Genomic DNA, 23,094 nt, shown 5'->3' with positions numbered 1-23,094 from the left:
TGTGGGTTTGGTTTTGTTTTTAGGTGCCTCCTTTAATTCCTAAGACTGATTCAGACCCTGAACATCGCCGAGTTTCGGCTCAACTTGACGATAATGTGAGTTAATTTTATTCTTGGTAGTATTTAGTTTAAGTCATACTTGGCATATCTTTTTAACTTTTTAATGAAGTGTAATATGTATCATTAATGTGCACATATTGTAAGTGTTAAGCTTGATGAATTCTTACAAACTGAACATGCCCATGTAATTAACACTCTAATCAAAAAACAAGATTACCACTACTCCAGAAAAGCCCTTCATCCTCTGTTCCTGTTAGGACCTTCTCCTCCACTAGCGACCATCACTATCCTAACTTCTACTCTGCTTTTATACTTTGTATATATGAAACTGTAAGGTACGTGTTTCATGAAGTCTGGCTTTTTTTGCTCAACATTGTGATGTTCTTCCATGTTGTTTTGTGTGATTTTAGTTTCTTCATTCTTGTGGCTTTATAGTGTCTCATTTTGTAAATATAGTACAATCTATTTGTTGTATCATGAATAATACTTCTATGAACATTCGTACATGTCTGTACATGTTTCTATTGGATCTATACTTAGGAATGCAATTGCTGTATCAGGATATATATATATATAAGTTCAGTTTTAGTAGATAGTGCCAAGTACTTTTTCAAATTATTTGTACCACTTACATTGCCCTCAACAGTACATGAGAGTTCCAGTGTTCTACATCTTGCCAATACTCAGTATTTTGTCTTTTTAATTTTAGCCATTCTGGTTGTTATATTTCATGTGAATTTGCGTTTCTGTGATAACTGTTGAAATGTTAAACATCTTTTTATATGTTTATTGGCCATTTGAATGTTCTGTCTTACGCGTCTGTCAAGACCTTTTGTCATTTTTCTGTTGGCTTAGCTGTCTTAGTTCTTAGCTATCTTAGTTCTTTTGATTAGTAGGAGTGCTTTATGTAATCTGAATGTGAGTTGTTTGTCAGATACATGTAATACATTGTCTTCTCTCTAGGTTTCTTTCTTGTGCTATGTATGTAATCTGTGCCTATTGCAGGGTCACAGAGATGTCCTAGAATTTTCTTTAAAAACCTTTTTTGTTTACTGTAACAACATTTAAGTTTGCAGTTCATGTGGGATTGATTTTTGTATATGGATTGAGGTATGGGTCAAGTTGATCCAAGCACCATTTACTGAAAACGCCATCCTTTCCCCACTGTACTGTTTCTCCCTTATCATTAATCAGGTTACCGCATATGTTTGGATCTGTTTTATTCTGTTCTATTAAGCAGATTTATTTTAAGGTTGTAATTATCTCCTTTCTGTTTCTAATTGAATTTGTTTGTAATCAACTGTCTTAATCAAAAATAATATTTTCATTTGCTTTTTCAAGATTATTTTAGGATGTTTATTATGTTTATTGATGGTATAATATCCATAATATGGTACCTTTGGTATGTGGTTTTTACAGTTTAGCTATTTATTAGATTTTCATATGGCACCAAACTCGTAGGAATATACTTGATCAGAGAATACAGAAGTTTTTATTCTGTCTCAGTAATGAAATGGGTCTCCCTCTCCCACTGGTTTTGATTAAACTGTATGATTTCAGTTTTTGAAATGGAAGGTGCACTAAGGAGATGTTTACAACATGACAGTGAAAAATGTATAACTCATGCTTTCTTGCCAGTATTTAAATTACAGTGTTGATGAGGAAATAATTGGAAACAGTTTCTCAGTGATGAATTATAAAATTACTAACAGTTATATGTGGTACTAAATCTGTACCTGCTTTTTATTTTACACATTTTTTTTGCATCAAAGCATTCTGATCATCTTCCTTTTTACCTTACTGGTTGTATACTCCAATAATAAAAGTGTACTGACTTTTATTTGCTAAAAGCTAAAAGAAAATTCTAGTAATTTAGTAAACTATGCCTTTTGTAATGTGAATTTAGTTGTGTGATGGATTGAACTTCAGCATCTTTTTCCTGAAAGTACATAAATACATACAATTTACTAACTAAGCAAAGTACATTATTCTGTATCATTCGTGTTTTGTTCTATTAAATATATGGAGATGTTGAGAATATCTTATTCTTATGAAAAAGATGCATCAGAAAATAGACAAAGGGTCTAGCATTTGCATTATCAAACTCATACAGTCTCTTCCAATAGTAAGAACCAAATCATCCTTTCCTAGGACCATCATGAATCTACTTTGCCTTGATAATGTTAAACTATAGCCTTAAAATTTATTCATTATTGTAGGGCTATGAAGTTCTGTATTCTGTCAATGACTACTAGAAATATTTTTTCTACATTAGAATTTAATGTCAAGTTATGAGGGCTAAAATGTAACTTGTTCTCTGACTTGTGAAATACCAATCATTTTGTAAAAGCAACAAAAGTAACAATTCATAGTAGATAGCTAACTCAAACTTATTCTTATTTCTTCCCATATTTTGTCAGGTGGATGACAATATTCCACTTAGGGTAATGCTGCTTCTCATGGATGAAGTATTCGACTTAAAAGAAAGAAATCAGTGGTTGCGAAGGAATATCAAAAACCTACTTCAGCAGCTTATTAGAGCTACATATGGTGATACTATTAATAGGTACCACTCTTTCCTCCTGGCTTTTAATCTGATCTTACTTAGCTATTAAACTCTTACTTCTGGAAGTAGATTGCTCAACCTTTGTAGGAGAATTTTTTTCTCTGGGCCTTTTAAGAACATCATTAAAGCAGTCTGTTGCTCTCAGGGATAATTTACATCCAAATTAAGTTGCTTGCTCTATGAAAGTCATGTTTAGTTTTTTCACCTTCTAAAATTTTAACCTTACTCGTTTACATTAATTTACTTTCAGAAAAATAGTTGACCATGTTGACTGGATGACTTCACCTGAACAAGTAGCTGACTCAGTGAAACGTTTCAGGTATATCTTAAGACACAGTCACTTCTTTCAGGTAGTACAGAGTTTAGCATTGTTACCACTAATTAACTTTCATTGCTTTTGTTTCCTTCCTGGACATAAAGTTGGTTTAGTTATCATTGATGAGCAAAAAGACTTCTAAGAATTATACTAAACATTTGTCTTATGAACCTATTGATCTTTGTTTCTTTAAAACCAGGATAGGAAAAGTATAGAAGAAAGATCTTTCAAATGATAGGCTACATTTTATCACAGTACCATGGCTGTAAGATAATTGAAATATTCACCTAAAAATGATACGGTTGTATAATCAAATATCTACTTTTGGGGATTAGTTTTTCTCAGTTGTATTTGCTAACCTTCATTTTAAATGAAATTTTTTTAAGTAAGTCTCTCTGGCTATGTTCTAATTTTTTATTAAATATTGGAACCTCTACAAGGAACAAAAATTAAGTAGCTACTCTACTTCATATTTCTTTCTACAAAAAATACTGAGCCCCTCCTCTGTGCCTAGCACTCAGCCCATTGCTGAGATAAGATGCAGTCCCTTGAGGAAAGTACAGCTAGTAGAGAAATAAACCTCTTTTCTAAAAGTGAAGATAAGCAATGCGTACAAATTCATGGCATCATGTATTTTGAAAGGAAGGAAAGGAAGCAAGAAGGGAACTATCAGTATTAAACACTAAGTTCTTTGCACTGTGCACAGTACTTTATGTATGCTTTCTGATTTTATGCCATTTTACGAGGTAGGTATTTTTGTCTCTATTTTGTTATAAGGAAATCGAGGATTAGAGAAGTTGAATAGGCTCTCAGGCTACAAAGTGGGGAATCTGGTTTCTCTAATCTGAAGCTAAGTTTCTTCCCACTGTACCATACTGTTTCCAAAACTTGGACTAGCTGCCCTGGCATGTTCATTTTATTTCAGGGTAGGTAAATGATGTTTCTCTGGAGTGGTGATTCTCAGCTTTGGCTGTTCATTGGAATCACCTGTAGAGCTTTAAAAATTACTAATGCCTAGATCCCATGTCCAGGCAGTCTGACTTAATTAATCCAGTGAAAGGCCTGAACATCAAGAGCCTGTAAAGCTCTCAGGTGCTTCTACTGTGTAAAGTTAAGAACAGCTGCTCTGGGGAGTCTTGCCCTTACCACAGATTCCAGATGAAAGCTTAGTTTTTGTGCTCAGTCCCTGCCTTCAGACCAAGAATTAGGGAACAGGAGTAAAGCACACTGAAAGTTAAGAAGAATGGGTTGTTTTACGTGTGAAAGGACCATTATAGTCAATCCATCTGTAAGTTGTGGGCTTGGAATTTAGTATTATGTAGGCTTAATTATAAGAGGAGTAGGATGGCATAACTGAAGGAGATAGCTGTTAAACTCTAAGGCATTGAAATTCAAAATATTGTTGGGTTGCATTTGGATGAGATGTTCGATCAGCAGATGCCCACTCTGAGTTTAAATGGCTGTGATATAGTCATCTATGTATTCCATTTTGCTGTCTTCATTAGTGTTTATGAACTGCATTGGTGCAGAATTTATCTGTTATTTTTCTTGTGTTTGTTTTTTTTGAACCCCTAAAATTGAACCCTACACTTAGTTGATCTTTGTTGAATATCATTATAGCTATATATTATTATTCAGAAACTTTTCTTTCTGTTCACATTTGTATTTTCTGTAGAAATTTGAAATAATTTTATCAACTTGTATCATTAGAAAATGAAAATGTTTACAAAATTTATTTAATCTTCTCAAATAGAGATGCATTTTGGCCAAATGGCATTTTAGCAGAGACTGTTCCATGCAGAGATAAAAGTATTCGAATGAGAACAAGAGTAGCAGGAAAAACGAAATTACTTGCAATTATGCCAGGTGAGTGGGCATGTATAGTTAAAAATCTCTATAATTTGTCATTCTTCTGAATTTTTAGCATTCATCATGCCAGTGTAACTGCCTTTTGATTATAACAACTACCTTTTGATGGCTTAATACATATCAGGCACTGTACTAGGCATTTCTCATATGTTCTTAATCAGTCCTCATAACAGTACTGTAAAGCTAAGGACTGTTAACATCACCCCTTTATATGTGAGGAAACAGAAGCTCAGAGAGGTTAAATAACCTATCCAAGGTTTATAGCTACTAAGCAACAGTTGGTGTTCTGACTCGGCTTTAAGTGATGTGAAAGCTTATGCTTTTAGCCACTTCGCTCTGCTGCCTTGAAACATATTGGGAGTTAAGCTAAATAAATAAAATACATGACAGGTGAAAGGGCTAATAAAATATAAAGTATGAATTTTTCAGGAAGAATATTTGTTCTACTTAGGAAAACAAATTATTTCAAAAATTCCATTTACATAGGAACAATTGATTGGCTGATTATTAATCTTTATTAAAATATCCCAAACAAAGTATACTTAGTAGCATTTTGTTGGTCTGATTTTAGTGACTTCATTAGGTTACAGCTATCTCACTACCTTAGATTTACTTTTTCTCGTTTTTCTTCTTTCAATCAGAGAAGTTATATAATGTAAAAAGCAATTTAATGTGGCTGGGAGGTGGTGATGGTTGTTTTGCCCCTTGTTAATGAGTATCTTTGAAAACGCCTACATGTCTTTTCTCTGTATTTTAATTCTGGATGTAGAGAATGAACAGACATATTTGTACATTCTTTAATATCACACAATACCAATTTTTTTCTCTGATTTTGTTTTCTTACATATATTTTCTCTATAAATTTTAATGACCAGTTTTCTCTTCTGTCAATTAAATTAAAAATTTGCCACAATTTTAATTCTTACCTATATACTGTTTCTTTGCTGATAAAAAAGCAAATTATAGAAATAACATTTTAGGAAAATAAGAAACAATTGCTTAGGATATTATTTAATATACTATTATAGTAAACCTGATTGTGCTATATAGACTGACTCAGTTATCTAGCTGGAAGAATCTTTATTCACTAAATATTTATTGAAAGTTATGTGCCACGTGCTGTTCTTTGCACTTATGTTTGCCTTCTTGGAGCTTACTTTCCAGTAGAAATAGAGAGACTCAAAAACACACAGAACAAATAAATGGAACGTAGTATGTTAGGTAAGTGGTAAGTACTAAAGAGAAAGATACTGCAGGAAAATGGAATAGGTAGTATTAGATGAGTTGCAGTTTTAGATGGGGTGGCCAGGGCAGGCCTCACTGAGATGATGGTGGTGTGAAGATCTGAAGGAAGTGAGGGTAAATATGAAAGTATATGAATTTATATATACATAATCCTTCCCTATTTTTTAGTAAATTCTCAAAATTTTTGCTTTAAATTATATTGTACCCCTAGTTAGATGAAGACTTTTTGGAAATTGCATGTTTCTTTCCAAAAGAGCAAAATAATATTTATATTATCAATATTATGAATAATTATTTGTAATTATGAATAAGAATATGAATAACTAATAATCCTACATGTTGGTCTCATAACTTGGTGTTATTTATGAATAAACGCCAAATTTGCTCACTCTTAGTCACAGCACCATCGGTTTTCTATTTTCTTCGCTTTCTTCACTTTGGATTTAAATAAAATTCAACCAAACTTGTACTGTCCCCATTTCTTGAACATGCTTTGTTATTCTAGTTACTGCTTATTTGCTCATTCATGTTCTTTTCACCAAGGCTAATCCTTCATCTCATTGCAGCTATCAAAATCCTGCCCAAGTAGAAAGTCTCCTTTACCTGCCACTTCCTTAAAGGGAACTTTTCTTTGTTATTGCATCTGGAAGTCTCCCCCACTACAAATATTGTTATACTTTTAGCATTTTTATGGCGTAGTTACTGTGCCAGGGGTTTTTGTAGATCAGGGATTAATTTTGTTTTCCTGTGTTCCAATGAAACTTTATTCACCATCATGGATTAGTTTCCTTACAGCATTTGTCACTATTCATTAGGCATACTAAGAATATTTGTATAATATTACAAAATTTACAGATCACTTTTCACATTATTTCATTAAAGACTTATAAATCCTTATAGTTATGAGGATGTTTGTTATTAGAAATCCTCCTTTTCAGATGAGGAAAGAGCGTCAGGGTGGAGGGTAAGTATCACATGGGTATTAAGGGACACGTTTGTAATCATAGTTTGGGATCTTTGAGACTGTTTTTTTTTTTTTTTTTTTAATCTCTTACACCTGTGCTATATTGTCTCCCAGTAGCTTTTGCATAAGTGCGTAAATAGATGCATGCATGCAAAGATGCATATTAAGTTTCAGCTATAGTACATAGCTGAAATGCATTAACTGGTTACCTACTGTTTATTAGTTACTCTGCTGTGTACCTTAATTTAAGAGCATTTAAGAGTTTAGGCCTTGTGTTTCCTTTGAATAATTATGTGTATTTTCCCCCACTTCATTTAGATGAGCTGAAGCACATTATTGGGGCTGAGACAACACGGAAAGGTATTCTTCGTGTTTTTGAAATGTTTCAGCACAACCAATTAAATAGGAGAATGGTTTATGTCTTCTTGGAAGGCTTTTTAGAAACCTTATTTCCACAGTATAAATTCCGTGAACTTTTCAACAAACTGCATTCACGGTCAAAGCAGATGCAGAAATATAAACAGAAACTTCAAACTACTCAAGCGCCTTCTTTGCAGAAAAGGTGACACTCCACTTTATGAAGCTGGTGTTCATTTTGTCCAGGACTAACGGTATGGACAGATCTTCTGGGGCTTAACTCGAATACTGTTGTGTCTGCACCAGTCTTTTAGTGTCTCAAAATAGATTATTAATACATCCATAAGTCTGTGGTTCTTTTCATTCTCATCTATAATCCACCACTACCAAGAGAGATTTCTGTGTCTCAAATGATTTGGTGCATATTTTGCAACATTGAGAGAAAACTGCCCCCATCTCAAGCAAGAATGGCGTTGATTTCTTCCATTTCAAACTAATCAGCATTCTCCAGCAATGACAAGTGCCAGAGTGTATATATGAAAGCTAAGGAAAGCACAAAACAATGGTTCAGAGATAAATTGGCTAATTTGTTTAACAGTTGGAGACTGTGCAATGTACGATTTGGAGGAATTTGTTTGGCATAATGATTTTGTAGGTCTGTGTCAGCATTTTGATATATTGTGGATTAGCCAGGTGAATGATCCTTGAAACATCTCTTTCAGGTCTGGGGAAAGAGATAGAATGCCCTTAAAGTGTGAAATAACCTTATACCTGAATTACAGTTTTGTGATATAAAATAAAGCTGAGTATAAAATAAAACCAATCAAACACAGAATTTGATTGGATTTGTTATTCATTGGTATACAACAATTTTTATTCTTATGTGTGCTTTAAGGGCTGTGTTTTGCTCTTATGGTACTCAATTTTATGTTTCCTTTTGGCATTCTTTGTGCAAAAAGAAGCATGTGGTGGCTCTCATTTAAATTTCAAAATTATTAGTTTTATCTTTAACAGATTACTGATTATACAGAAGATATAATTTATTGGAAGAACTGCCAAATACATTTTGTCCTTCTAAAAATATGGAAATTTAAAAAGTAGTCTGGAAAGTTACCATATGATAATTTTTAATTGTGTGATCTAGACATGCCTTAGGTAACTGCAGAAATAGCAAATTAAATGATTAATGAGCTTATTAGTCATAGTAAACATATAAATTCCTAATTCTATGACAGTGTACATATATGAAAATAAATGATGAAAAAAGAACTATAATATTTTTAAAATATGCTTTTATTTATATTTCACATAATGTAAAATTCTACAAAATAAAGCTAGTAGGCAAAACCCCACAGTGTATACCTTTAAACCCATAAATTAATTTTATATCAATAAAATAAAATACTTTCTCTAGTTTTGGAGCTTCTGTATTTCCTGTAGTTTTCTCACTGTCCATTTTATCCATCTTAGAAGTCTTCATATCCCTTCTATGCAGGATTTCTGCATAGTTTTAAATACTTTCATTGTCTAAGGGTTTGGGTGTGTCAGCTTTTTTTGTTTCAAAAATATTTAACACTAAAACCTTAAAATAGTGAAGCTACTTATCAGACCACTGAGCCAAGATCCTGGTATTAAAAGAAAGTCTGGGTGCTTAAGATAAAGGGACAGAGTATTGGTATCCCAGTTATTTGGGAGCTTTAAGATTGGAACAAGATATCACTGTCTTGTTTTCACTTAGATCCTACTTACAAAGTGAGGCTTATTAACAGAATAAAGCCTTCCTTTAAAGCTTTATAATAATCATATTTATTAATAATGCTGTTGTGCATACTTATAGTATGCATATAGCATATGTTGCATGTCTTCAGAATTACATAAAATGAAATCCCTTTCATTGCAACTTGCAAGTGAGAAAAGATCCTTAGTGGCTCTGGTGGAAGAAATAGTATTTCTTCTTCTCAGGGTGTCTCCCTGCCTTGGCCCCTCCCTGAGCCCCAGGCTTTAAAAGTGAAGATGTTTGAAACATGAAACATGTCTGTAGGAAGCATCAGCATGGCCATAAGTGCAATGATTTTCGTATATGCCTCTGCCCATTTCAAGTATATTTTTGACATGAATAAATCTAACAGTATACAGAATAATTCATGTAAGACCCTAGCGTGTACATGTGAAAAAGCATTTCTGTATAATGTGAGGAGCACTGGCCATCAATCAGGGAAAGAAAGGTCGTGTAATATCGCAAATTTTCAAAATAGAGCCCTGCAAGATAACTGCAATCATACCAAAAACTATTTGAGTAAATGGATTTTTAAAGTAATTTTTGTTTAAAAGAGTTTATATTTCAGAAGCAGAAAATGTCAAATGATAGTCTTTGTAAATAGTGGTGCATCTTCTTTATGCACATCTGTCTTTTACGTAAGAAAGAGCTGTGGTCATGCTAAAATTAGAGATAACTTTTTGAATGACTTGGTCAAGCTGTGTGTAAAATATTTAACCATAAGTCAAGTACAGTGTACTATGTTTAATAAAGTTACATTTAATGCATTTATTGCATATATGAATATATCCATGAAGAGGCTTTATGTCTTCTGGTATTTGATTTTGAATGTTTTTTAAGTCAGTGGTGCCTTTAGGCAAGAACTTTCCAAATTAATCATTCTTTGTGTTTTCTGATTTTTCAGGTAACATGTAAACTATTTACAAACCATCATAGTTTATTCACCTTAAAAAATTGATTGTATTATTTAAATGTATCACTTAGATGGGCATTTCCTATAATTAGGATATTCCAAATAGTTGCTGAAATCAATTGTGCCATTGACCAATGGATGCACTTGGTTAGCCTTAATTTTTGTAAAAAAAAAAAAAAAAAAAAAAATTAAAAACTTTCTTGAATATTTCAGTTTGTTCATTTTAAGTTTGTGCTGCTGGTATTTGGGAAAAAAAAATCAAACAGTTAAGTGCTACCAGAAAGTGTACCAATTTTTATAAAAATTAAGAATAATATAAATTTCACAATCTAAAATTTTAATTCTGTGCAATATTTTCATTTAATGCATGTGTATTTGAGTAATTGTAAGATAAATGAATTTTTAATTTTTTGAGATGTAGCTTAAACTGTCTTCTTAATCCAACAACTTACATTCCGTTGTTGCTGCATCCTTTTATTTAAGGACTTGTTTTAAAAGTCTTTTTGTCACTCCTTGGAAAATTCTTTTATTAGTAGTAAATTTTGCTTATAGGAGCATGGCTCCTGTATTACAAGGGGAAAAATATAAAGAGCACATTTTAGGATTATAACTGTTAAAAGATAATGTGTGCATATCATTGTACAGTAAGTGTCAACTGTGTGCCTAACTGTTCTATCAATACTTTCTTTAACAAAGAATAAACAACAATCAGAATGTCAGTTGTTTTTATTCAACTAAAAGGATTAAAAAATTTATTTGGTTTGTGTTCTGTCCATTAGAAAATACTAATAAAGTATTAACAAACATTTTTGTTGAGTTCATTTAGTAGTAATGTATTTTTGTTACTTTTAAGATGCTTGCTCAGTAGTCTTATTTTTGGTATCTGTTTGTATTTTCTTTTCTTTTAGATATCAACCAATTCAAGTTCCAGGTTGATAGATGAGTGCTTGAGTGATTACTGACTTAAATGGACTGAATTTAACTTTTTCTTTTACGGGACAAATAATTTACACCACAGTGTTAAACTTTATACTTCCTCATCATATAAAATTACAAAATATTTTTCCCACAGATGAAAAGATTTATAATTAGTAATCCATTTTATTTGATCTCATTTTAAATTCATATTTTGGCTAATATTTTAGACTTTGCCATTCTAAAAGTAGATTGATCATAATATTTGCAACTTTCTTGGAGCTGTATCAACAGACTTCTAAGGCCTCAGATGTGATAACTTCTAGCCCATCAGGGATTGGCATAATATTCCTTAAAATGCATATGGTAAAATATTGTTCCCTATAAGATGTTCCTGAGGGGGAAGTTTTATACTTTTATGTAACTTATACAGGACTATCTGTAATATGAACCAAAAAGCAAAAATGTTCCTTCATAATTCAAATGATTATATCAAAAATTTTGAGACGTTCCATAAGAAACCTGTTTAACTTTGCTTACCCAATTTCCTAAACTTAGTTAACCACAGAATCTTTTGTCATGAACAGCTTGAGGATGATGTTCTCACGGAATGTAATTTGGAAAATCTTTAGTAGGAGAGAAAAAAAAGGTGAAGTGTCTTTATTTAGTGAATGTAAACTGGACAGAAAACCCAGTGGATTTGGAGCACAAAGATTTTTTTCTTGCCTGCCATTTTAATGGAAAGTTCAGTCTTTGGAAGAAAAGGGAAAGATGGAAAAAGGGTGAAGATGGAAAGTTAACAGCTGTGATTATATAGCAGATATTAAGAGTTGAATTTGGCTCTGAATACCAGAATAATGACTTCAGTGAGGAATAATAGAGCACATCTCATGAGAAGTGGGAAAGATACTTCCACAGATTTTGCTCACGTGATCAGAAGAACAGTAACTCGAAAATGTAAGGGGAAGAAGGAAATGCCATACAGTTTAGTTTATAAAATATTTGTGCCAGACATTGACCCATATATATAATGACAGAATATGTTTGATTTAGGAAAACTTGGCAGTAGCTGAGTGAAAATGAAACTTAACCCATCTGTTTACCAATGCAGTGTATGAGACATGTATTAAACGTGATATTTTAAATTGGTAAACATGATCTTTTACATATCATCAAGAATGAAATGAAACAACAAGAACTATGTGTTAGGAGTTTTCCCCCTTGGTGATTGACTAGGAGGACTTACAAAATTCAGCATATAGTCATACTCACAGATAAGATTTATTATGGCAAAAGGATATAGAACAAGAGCAAAAAAAGTGCATGGATGAAGTCTGGGGGAACCAGGCTCCAGCTGCCAACTGCTCTCTCCCAGTAGAGTCACACAAGATGCAACTTAACGCCCCCAGCAAGGAGTTGTGACAACACCTGTGAAATGTTGCCAACCAGGGAAGCTCATTCGAGACTTGGTGCCTGGGGTTTTCATTGAGGGCAGTTTAGGCACCCTCTGCCTGGCACATAACAGAATTCCTTTATGGAATTTCTCAGAAAATCGTGTGCAACATATGCCATATTTTTGGTATAATTTAGGCTTACTGAGCCACTTTTATCAGCTTTGGGAATTGATGGGAACACTCCTAAAATCTTAAGTTCTCAAACACCTGAGAACAAGGGCCAACCTTGTAAGCAGGCCTCCAAGGAGAGCAGTCAAGCCTCCTATGTTAACTCTTCTGTATGACTATGTATAATAGAAAGTGATGATGTTGGAAGTCCATACGATTTATCCTTGTGTTGAAACCTCCATATCTAGAAGTGGAAACATGGCAGAGGAAATTTTGACATAAAAGAAAAAACTATTGAAGTGATATGCATATATATTGCAGTCTGAGAAACAAGAGGAGTATTTCCAATAAAGATTACCATAGCAAACAGTTATATGGCACTTAATAGTCACAACAACCTTAGGCATTATAGGTACTGTTTTATCTTACTCAGTTTCTACATGAGCAAACTAAATAACAGAGTAGTTGAGTCAGTTTGTCCAAAGCTTCACAACTGGTAACTGGTCATCAAGCTGAAATCTCTACCCAGGTGGGCTGGCTCCAGAGTCTATGTCATGGTTTCTTAGCAGTGGCCCTATTGACATTTTGGGCTACATAATTCTTTGCTGTGGGAACTATCCTGTGCATTATAGGTAATCCATTATTTTACTTATTCTGTCCATTAGTACCTAATATTTAAGAACATTTACAATAGTAATGGAATTAATCTAAGAGAAGTTCAACTTAATTTTTTTTTAACATCTCAATACCAGGTATTAAGAGATACTCAAAATAATTGTCAGATTTATATCGAAAACTAATAAATGCTTGGTGTTAATATGTCTACATAAAATTTTGGTTTTGGTGTAATATTCTTAGGCTGTTAGAAAAAAAAACATGGTTTACTTCACTAGTAGAAATACCTCTTAATATTGAGATGGCCTCTTCCCTGGGCTCTGCCCATTAGGTGATGCCAGTAGCACCCCCTCCCCCATTGTAACAACCAAAAAGGCATGTGGACATTGCCAAGTGGTGTCTGGGGTGCCAAATTACCACCAATTGAAAACTACTGTCCTTAGCTCTCAGTCAAATAACCAAGGTAAGTAGGGACTGAAGATTGAACTGTGGATTGCTGAATGTCTTCTCTTTTTAAGCAATCACCTGACAAATTTGTGGCTTGCATTGTAGGGGAATGTAAATGGAATGCCTACTTCTGCCCTAAAGGGATGGGGGTGGCAGGGGTGCAACAAACCCAAATTTCTTACCTTGCTTTCAGTTAAGTAAGCATCCCACAGTTGGGGGAGGTTGGGTAGGGAAAGGACTTACAACCTAAGATAAGAAAAACAGTTTTTCAAGATGTTTGAAGATGTGAGGTAAATGATTACATGAGAAAATTGTCATTTTACACCCTGACCAGGCTAATTATTAATTCAGTAATACTGGTTCTTATGAAAGTTATTTTTCTTTCAAATAACTGCTGTCCTTTTTATTTGTAAGCCAGTCCTTCTAAAGCCTGAAAATTTTCTTGCAGCCTTCTTTGCAAGTAAACTCCCTTCCTAAATGCTGTTGTTTGAGTTTTCCTTTGGCAGGTGGATGTTCCACTGGGATGCCCAGGTGACTCACCTGCTGAGCCAGCTTTGCCTAGTTGGCTGTTTACATCTAGGTTCACCTTGCCTCCAGGGATGAACCTCATTAAACAATTAGAGCCTTTACACTTGCTAACTGTTTTCTACTTTCCCCTCCTCAGGGGTCTTTTTCTGGGTCTTGGTCAAGTCTGGTTCTGGGTTTGATAAGTGCATAGGCTGCTTTATTTCTCAATTGGTGGAAGCAGTGTTAGAGAGCTGACTTTTGTGGTCTGACCTAATTTTCTGCCAAGCAGCTATTTATCTTTCTTGATTGTCTTCATGTCTTCAAGACTCTTGATATCAACTGGCATCTCAGTCAGGCCAATATCTTGTCTCTCCTGTATGATTAAGCTGTTCATGTTGCAGCCTAGATCAGTTTCTTCTGCCAGTGGCAGAATCCTTCATGTTCCTTGTCTTGTTTATTTTATTATTATTTTTTAATGTGTGGGTGCTCTCTTGTTTTATTGTATTTGGGGTGAGGTTATTTTAGAGCATGGTCCAGGGTAAATTCCTGTAAGGCCTGGGTGCCCTGCTGCGAGGTCAAGGAGGAATGGGACTAAGACTGCAGAGCCCTGGCTCCCCCACTACCTACCAATTGCCGGCCCTTTGTGGGGGTCTCTTCTGCTTTATCCGTCCTGAAAGAGACTGGGATGTTTCTGATCCCGGGGCTCCTAGGGGGTTGGTTCGCAGTATTTCCAGGGATGGAGCATGCTGTGGGCACTGGTGGGAAGCTTGGGTGTCTCCTCCCAGACTATCTGTGCCTCCTCATCTATTTCTTCAGCTTCTGGACCTTGAGCACCAGGGCTTCGGCCCTGACCCCCTCCTGCCCTTCCAGCAGGGCCTGGTTCAGCTCCAGCTGCTGCTCCAGCAACTACTCAGTTTGGTCCAGCTCAGCTGTGTGGTGGGCTTAGGGCCCTGTTGAGGGTGAGAGGGGGAGGGAGCATCCGCCAGGGCAGGGGGCTAAGGCCGTTGGAACCTGTGTTGCAGGGTCTGGCTGTAAGGGAGGAATTCGACCTCCCTTTCTCTTTTTCTAGCCCATTTGCTTAAGGCCCCCTGTACTGAGAAGCCCAGAGAGCTCCCTGTCTTGTGCATGTTCCTTGTCTTATTTACACAGTACTGTGAGCGTTAAAAAGTATTCAAGAAAATAGTTTTCGTGCTTGCTGGAAAGCAGACATCTTTCAGCTATCCTTTGTGTCTCTGATCTCCCTCCTCCAATAAGTTGGTGAGTTTTATTCTTTATTTTTGATTAAGAAGGATGAAGTTATAAAAGTTAGGTTGCTAGTTTGTGTGTGTGTGTGTGTGTGTAAATATAAGACTTCTCACCTTGTAAAGTGTGTGTGTAAATGAAAGAAAAGACCTCTCCTTGTAAAAGCTTTTTACATATGTTTATACTTGTAGCACTTTTTGTATTTGCAGCTGGCATTTACCCACTTTCTGGTCTCTCAACTTCTGGAAATTATGGATATTAATTAGACATAAAAATTGATCATTTCTATGCACTACTAGTGATATCTAATTTAAAAATACAGACTAACCATCAAATATGAGGGAGTGATGGGGAAGTGATGCGGGGATTTAAGTAAAAAATTGAAATTAGTTTTACATAGTTGTAAAGACTTCAGATTTAAGAATTTTCCTTTAAAAAACACTTAGATTAATGAATGTGTAAGTGTAATGGAATGAGACAGCAGACTGAATGGGAAAATTACTTCTGTTTTTTTTCTGGAGATTCATGACCTCCTAAGCAACCTAAAGGGTGCTGAGTAGCTTGGATTTTTATTTTTCCTTTCTTTAAAAAAAGAAAAAACATCCCATAAAATAAAATGAATCAAATACAAATCAGATGGTCTGAAAAAGCTTTGTGTTTAAAAACAAAACATACACACATACTGAAATGGAAAGAAATTTGGCACTAAACTCCTCCACAGTACCCGAGTTTGCCCAAATGTTGGATAAAAGTATTTTTGAGTGTACGATATTTTCTAAATACATTTGTTGATAAACTTGCATGCCTTTGCTTCTCTCCAGCAATAAGTACTAAATTAGATTTTAATGTCTCTTTAATTTAATGGAGCTCTGTGTCCCCTCCAAATCTCATGTTGCCCCAGTGTTGGAGGCGGGGCATAGTGGAAGATGTTTGGATCATGGGGACATATTCTTCATGAATGACATGGCATTATCCCCTTGATGATGAGTGAGTTTATGTGAGACCTGGTTGTTTAAAAGGTGTGTGGTGCCTCCCCCTCCTCTCTCTTGCTCCTGCTTTCACTGTGTGACAATCCTGCTCCCGCTTCACCTTCTGCCATGAGTAAAAGTCCCCTGAGACCTCCCCAGAAGCTGAGCAGATGCTGGCTTGAACAGTCCCTAGATCCATGAGCCAATTAAACCTTTTGTCTTTATAAATTACCCTGTCTCAGGTATTCATTTATAGCAATGCAAGAACAGCCTAACACAAGCTCCTATTTAGATTGGCATAAAACATAACAGACAAAGTAAGACTTTTGTAAGGAAACCAAATTTTCAGAGAGAAAGTAAAAAAACAACTTCAATGGGTAAGTTTACTGGCTTTTTAAGGAATTTCAAATAGTTAAGGAGGTGGGTTGAAGAAGTTAGCCATGGTTTAATGGCCTTGATTGCTAGATTACAAGAAACAAAGATGTGCATATGTTATCAAATAACAGGAAACAATCTAAGACCGTCAGTATTTTTAAATAAGAGGTTTTTAATCCTATTAAGAAGTGGGCAAAGGATCTAAATAGACATTTTTCAAAAGAAAACATACAAATGGCCAACAGGTGTATGAAAAAGGGCTTATTATCACTAATCAGGGAAATGCAAATCAAAACCATGAGATGTCATCTTAGTTAGAATGGCTGTTATCAAAAAGAAAACAGATTCTGGGAAGGATACAGAGAAAAGTGAACTCTCATACACTGTTGGTGGAAATGTAAATTAATACAACCATTATGGAAAAACAGTATGGAAATTTCTCAGAAAACTAATAAAACTACCATATGATCCAGCAGTTACGCTACTGGGTACTTATTCAAAGGAAAGGAAATCAATATATCAAAGAGATGCATGTACCCTCATGTTTATTACAGCACTTTTTACAATAGCAAAGATATGGAATCAACCTAAGTGTCCACCAACGGATGAATGGATAAAGAAAATGTAGTATATTTACACAGTGAAATACTATTTGGCCATAAAAGACAATGAAATCACGTAATTTGCAGCAACATGGATGGAACTGGAGGTCATTAAGTGAAATAAACCAGCGACAGAAAGCTATTATATGCCCCCCAACTCATATGTGGGAGCTAAAAAAGTTGATTTCATGGAGGTAAAAGGTAGAATGATTGTTATAAAAGGCTAGGAAGAATGTCAGTGGGGAGGTGTTGGGGGGAGACAATGAAGAAAGGTTGGTAAATAGGCAAAGACATACATTTAGAATGAGTAAGTTATAATCTAGTAGAGTAGGGTGACTAAACAACAATGTATTGTACATTTCAAAATAGGTAGATGTAAGGACTTGAAATGTTCTCAGCACATAGAAATGATAAATGCTTGTGGTGATGGATGTCCAAATACCGACCTGATATTACAGAATCTATGTAAAATACCACATATGTTCCATAAATATGTACAAGTATGTATCAAAAAATTAGCTCTAAAAAAATGAGGTTTTTGTTATTATGTAAATGGTGGAAAAAGATCAGGTAATATTACTAAACAAAGTGAATACTTGGACAATTTAGACAAGTGTAATAATTTTTAAGTCAACTATATCTTTGCCCTGATGTGAAAAATAATACTACTATAAAGTTTCTAATTTATGTAAAAGTTTGATATGTTTTTCTATGGAAAGCATAATTTGAATGCCGCAAATTTTCTACACTGATTTAATAGGTCAGGTAAGATTTTTGTTTCCACAAAACACTTAAGATTATGAAGATATAAAAAATATGTGTTTAACTAAATTCGTAGTTTTCAACTGGGGGTGATTTCACCACTCATGGAACATTTGATAATATCTGGAGACATTTTTGATGGTCACAACTGGGACGTTGCTACTGGTGTCTTTGTGGATGGAGGCCAGGGATGAGGCTAAATATCCTATAGCTCCCCACAGTAAAGAACTATACGGTCCAAAATGTCAAGAGCACTGAGGCTGTGAAACACTGAACTAAATTACAGCTTTATAAAAAAGCATTTGTTTCGCTGATGCTACAGATCATAAGATGATGCTGTATTGATAGTTATTCCATTTTCAGTTTCTATGTAAAAAAGGTCATATTCTTAAAATTCATCCGTTATTGTATATATCAATAGTGTCTTTTATTATTAACATCTCATTTGTATGGATATACCACAATTTTATCCATTCACCAGTTTAAGGACAATTGGATTACTTCAAAGTTTGGGTGATTATTAATAAAGCTTCTATAAACATTGTTACATAAAGAATTTGGGCTTTTTCCTTCGTTCTTGGGAGACTATAAATCCTTGGAATTTCCCTAGGAATAGGAATGTATTTGATTCATGAGCCCCTTGGATTGTCAAAGTTTATGCTAACAAGATGAGATGACTTAGGATGGAGGCTGGTCCCCAGAAAATTTAACCTGTGATTAGAGTGTTGGGATTTTGAGCCAGCTGACCTCTAAGGAGGGGAGAAAAAGTTGAGATTGGATTCAATCACGTGGCTAATCAGTTGTGCCTGTGTAATGAATCCCCAATTAGAACTCTGGACAGCAAAGCTCAGTAGAGTTTCCTGTTTGAAGAACACATTGGTGTGCCAAAAGGATATCAAAGAAGAAAATTTAAACAGATTTAATTTCAAATATCTAATTGGCTTTATTAGCAATTCATGAGCCAGGCAGCATTCAGTCTACAAAATAGAAAGGAGTGCCAATAAGCTATACAGAATGGATGGGTTTTATGGCAGAAAAAAGTGGAAGCAAGCAAGAACAATGAACAAATTAATGGATGGATTGTTTTGAGATTACATTTCTTTTACTGGAGTAAAGAAAATCTTGTTGGCCTAATGGAATTTGGCATCATCTCCTGATTTCTCAGGTCAGATCTTATAAGTGAACCATGTAGGTTTGGTGACCTGGAACCTTGGCATAAGTGACTCCATTTTGGGCCTGCTGCCTTTTCTTTAAAAAAGAGTGACACCCTAATTCCATGGGAAGAGCACACAGAAGCCCTGTGTTGCAGAACCTCCTAGACCTTGCCCTTTGTCTCTTCTGGCTGTTTCTGATTTTTACTTCTTATAATAAAAACTATAATCCTGATTACAGTGCTTTCCTGAGTTACATGAGTCACTCTCTTATCGAACCTGGCAACGTTGTGGAAACCACAGGATTTGTAGCCGGTTGATCAAAAATGCAGGTGACTTGGGCACCCGCAAGTGCATATGGGCCTCAGAAGTAAGGGAAGTCTTACTGAGGAGCATGCGTTTAAACCTGAGATGTGTGATACTAACTCTGTGTGGTTAGCGTTGAAGTTGTATTACAGTACACCAGGTGTCATCAGAATAAACATTCATGTGCCAGTCCATGGACGTATGTTTTAATTATCTTGGATAAATTCCCAGGAGTGGGCTTGCCAAGTTATGTGATAAATGTATATTTAATTTTATCAGAAACTGCCAAACTATTTTCCAAAGTAGTTGTAGCATTTTGCATTTCCACCAGCAGTGTGTGTTTCTGTTGCTCTGCATCCTTGCTAACACTTGTGTTATAAGGCTTTTCTTGTCTTTAAGTTTAGCCATCTTAATGGGTATACAGTTATCTCTGATTGTGGCTTTAATTTGGGTTTTCCTGATGACTAACGTGTTATACACCTTTTTTATATGCTTATTTGCCATTCTGTCTCTTTGGTAAAGTGGGTGCTCAAATCTTTTGCTTATTTCTTTTTATTTTGGTTTTTTATTAATGAGTTCTAGGAATTATGTGTACATTATGGATACAGGTTCTTTGTGTGTGCTTTGCAAAAGTTTTCTCTGTATCTTTTAATTTTCTGAACAGTAGTTCTCAAAGGGCAGGAGTTTTAAATTTTGATGAAGTGCAATTTATCAATTTTTCCCTTTCATTCTTAGAAAACTTTGCTTAACTCAGCACCACAAAGACATTCTCTTACATTTTCTTTCAGAAGCTTTTTATTTTTGGATTTTACATTTAGGTCTATAGTCCATCTCTCAAATATATTTTTATGTATGATGTGAGGTATAAGTTTGGGGTTTTTTTTATGAATCCCCAATTATTCCAGCACAATTTGTTGAAAAGATCATTCTGTCCCCCATTAAATTACCTTGACACCTTTGTTGAATCCGTTGTTGATCATGTATGTGTGGTTCTATTTCTGGATTTTTGTTCCATGGATCTATATATTATTCTTTTGCCAATACTGTAAAGTTATAATAAATCTTAAAATTGGGTAGTATGAGTCCTCCAACTTGGTTTTGATTTTTCGAAATAGTTTTAGCTATTTGGGCTCCTTTGCTTCTCCATACAAATTTTAGAATCAGCTTGTCTGCCAGACAAACAAATGAAAAACAAAAAAAAAAACAAAAAAAACCTCTACTAAGGTTTGCGTTTAATCTATAGCTCAGTTTGGTGAGAATTGGCATCTTAATATTGAATCTTCCAATCTATGAATATAGCAGAATTTCTCTTATCAGTGTTTTATAGTTTCATTGAACAAACCCTTTACATATTTTGCTAGATTTATTCAGTGTTTCATGTTTTTTGATGTTATTATAAATGGTTCTACATTTTAACTTTCAATTGTTAATTGCTAGCATGTAATAATACAATATTTTATATTCACCTGTTATTTGGTGACCTTGCTAAACTCACTTGAAGATTCTGTGGGATTTTCTGCATAGACAATCATATCATCTGTTAATAAAGGCAGTTTAAAATCTTCACTTTTAATTTTTTTATATTTTTTATTGATTTTATTATGTAGAGATGGGGTTTTGCCACGTTGCCCAGACTGATCTCAAACTCCTGGGCTTAAGTGATCTACCCGCCTTGGCCTCCCAAAGTGCTGGTATTACAGGCATGAACCACCACATCTGGCCTAAAATCTTCATTTTCAATCCCTTCGCCTTTTATTTCTCTCTTGTTTTATTTTACTGTCTAGGGACTCCAGCATATTGCTGAACAAGAATGATGAGAGTGGACATCCTTACCTTGTTCTTTATCTTAAGGGAGAGGTATCTTTTGCCATTCAGTTTGAAGTTAGTTGTCGGCTTTTTGTAGATGTCATTTATTGGAATGAGGGAGTTTTTCTTTATTCCTATTTGCTGACAGCTTTTATCACAAATATATTTTGAAGATTTCAAATACTTTATATCATTTTCAGTGATCATGTAGTATTGTTTTTTACTCTGTTGATATGGAGAATTACATGATTTTCAAACATTGAATAAACTTTGCATTCCTGAGATTAATCCCAATTGGTCATGACATATAATCCTTTTTGTATATTGTTGGATTTGAATCTCTATTATTAAGGATTTTTGCATATATAATCGAGGGATATTAGTCACTTGTTTTCTTTTAATGTTTGGTTTGTGTAGCAAAGCAACAACATCATAAAATGAGTTGGGGTGTATTCCCTCTTTTTTTATATATATTCTAGAAGAATACATTATTTCTTCCTAATTGTTAGAATTTGCCTGTTAGGCTATGGTTTTCTTTTGTGGAAAGTTTTGAACTACAAACTCAGTGTCTTTTATAGATAGAGGACTGTTTGAGTTATTTATTTCTTCTTGAGAAAGCTTTGGTAGTTGGAGTCTTTGAAGGAATTTTATCTGAACAGTTCATTTCGTCTAAATCAGGATTTCTCCACCAAGGTAACATTTGGGCAAGATAATTCTTTGTTGTAGGAGGATGTTCTGTGCGATATGGGATGTTTTAGCAGCATCTCAGGCCTCTACCTACTAGATGCCAGGAGCAAACCCCCCAGTTGTGACGATTAAAAATGTCTCCAGACATTTTGCCAAATGTCCCCTGTTGGTTGAGGACCACTGATTTAAGCAATCCAATTCATTGGCATAAAGTTGCCTATATATAGTATTCCCCTCCTACTCTTTAATATATATGAGAACTGTAAGGATATTCCTTCTTTTACTCCTGATACTGGTAATTTGTGTTTCTTCTTCTTTACCCTTCCATTCCCTCTGTTTGCACTCTGCCTCCTCTCTTTTTCTCTCATCAGATTGGCTAAAGTTTAATTATTTGTATTGATCTTTGCAAATACCTGTTTTTTGTTTCATTGATTTTTCTCAGTTGTTTTTCTGTTTTCTGTTTTATTTATGTCTACTCTTTATTGTTTATTTGCTTTTGCTTGATTTAGGTTTAATTTACTCTTCTTTTTCTAATTATTAAGGTGGAAGCTTAGATTATTGACTTCAAACTTTTTTTGTTTTCTAATATAATCATTTAATACTATAAATTTCCCTCTAAGTATGCTTTAGTTATATCCCACAAATTAGGAGTTTTTTTAAAATTCATTTTGATTTAATTCAGAAGATATTCTTTTTCTGTTTGATTTATTCTTTGTCCTATGCATTATTGAGAGGTGTGTTGTTTAATTTCTAAATATTTTGATTTTTTCATATTTTTCTATTGATTTCTAGTTTAATTCCTTTTTAGTTGGAGAACACACTTAATGTGATTTCTTTGAAATGTGTTGAGGTTTGTCTTGTAGCCTAGAATATGATCTGTCTTGTCAAAGGAGTATATATTCTGCTTGTTACTGGGTAGAGTGTTCAGTGATTGTTGGTTAGATCAAGTTGATTGATTGTGCTATTCAAGATTGTAATATCCTTACCAACTTTTTGTTTTTATTTGGTCTTTCAATTACTGAAAGAAGAATACTGACGTCTCCCACTAAAATTATAAATTCTGTCTATGTTTCCTTTTATTTC

At 34.4% G+C, this 23,094-nt stretch overlaps 1 protein-coding gene across 2 annotated transcripts in view; it reads left to right on the top strand.

Annotated features, from left to right (window-relative positions):
• Positions 1-10,872, top strand: part of SNX13 (sorting nexin 13) — a 150,707-nt gene extending 139,835 nt beyond the window's left edge. For both annotated transcript variants that reach the window (XM_003252611.3, XM_030822186.1), the window contains 5 exons: positions 24-95; positions 2,480-2,625; positions 2,876-2,944; positions 4,695-4,807; positions 7,338-10,872. In XM_003252611.3, coding sequence (XP_003252659.1) covers positions 24-95; positions 2,480-2,625; positions 2,876-2,944; positions 4,695-4,807; positions 7,338-7,585 — 648 coding nt within the window. In that variant the 3' untranslated portion in view covers positions 7,586-10,872. The remainder of the gene's footprint in view (positions 1-23; positions 96-2,479; positions 2,626-2,875; positions 2,945-4,694; positions 4,808-7,337) is intronic.
• Positions 10,873-23,094: the final 12,222 nt, after the last annotated feature.

Source organism: Nomascus leucogenys, chromosome 11, assembly GCF_006542625.1.
Source record: "Nomascus leucogenys isolate Asia chromosome 11, Asia_NLE_v1, whole genome shotgun sequence".
Classification (NCBI taxonomy): Eukaryota; Metazoa; Chordata; class Mammalia; order Primates; family Hylobatidae; genus Nomascus; species Nomascus leucogenys.
Note: the sequence above shows the minus strand (reverse complement) of the source record. Positions and strands in the feature narration are given on the sequence as shown.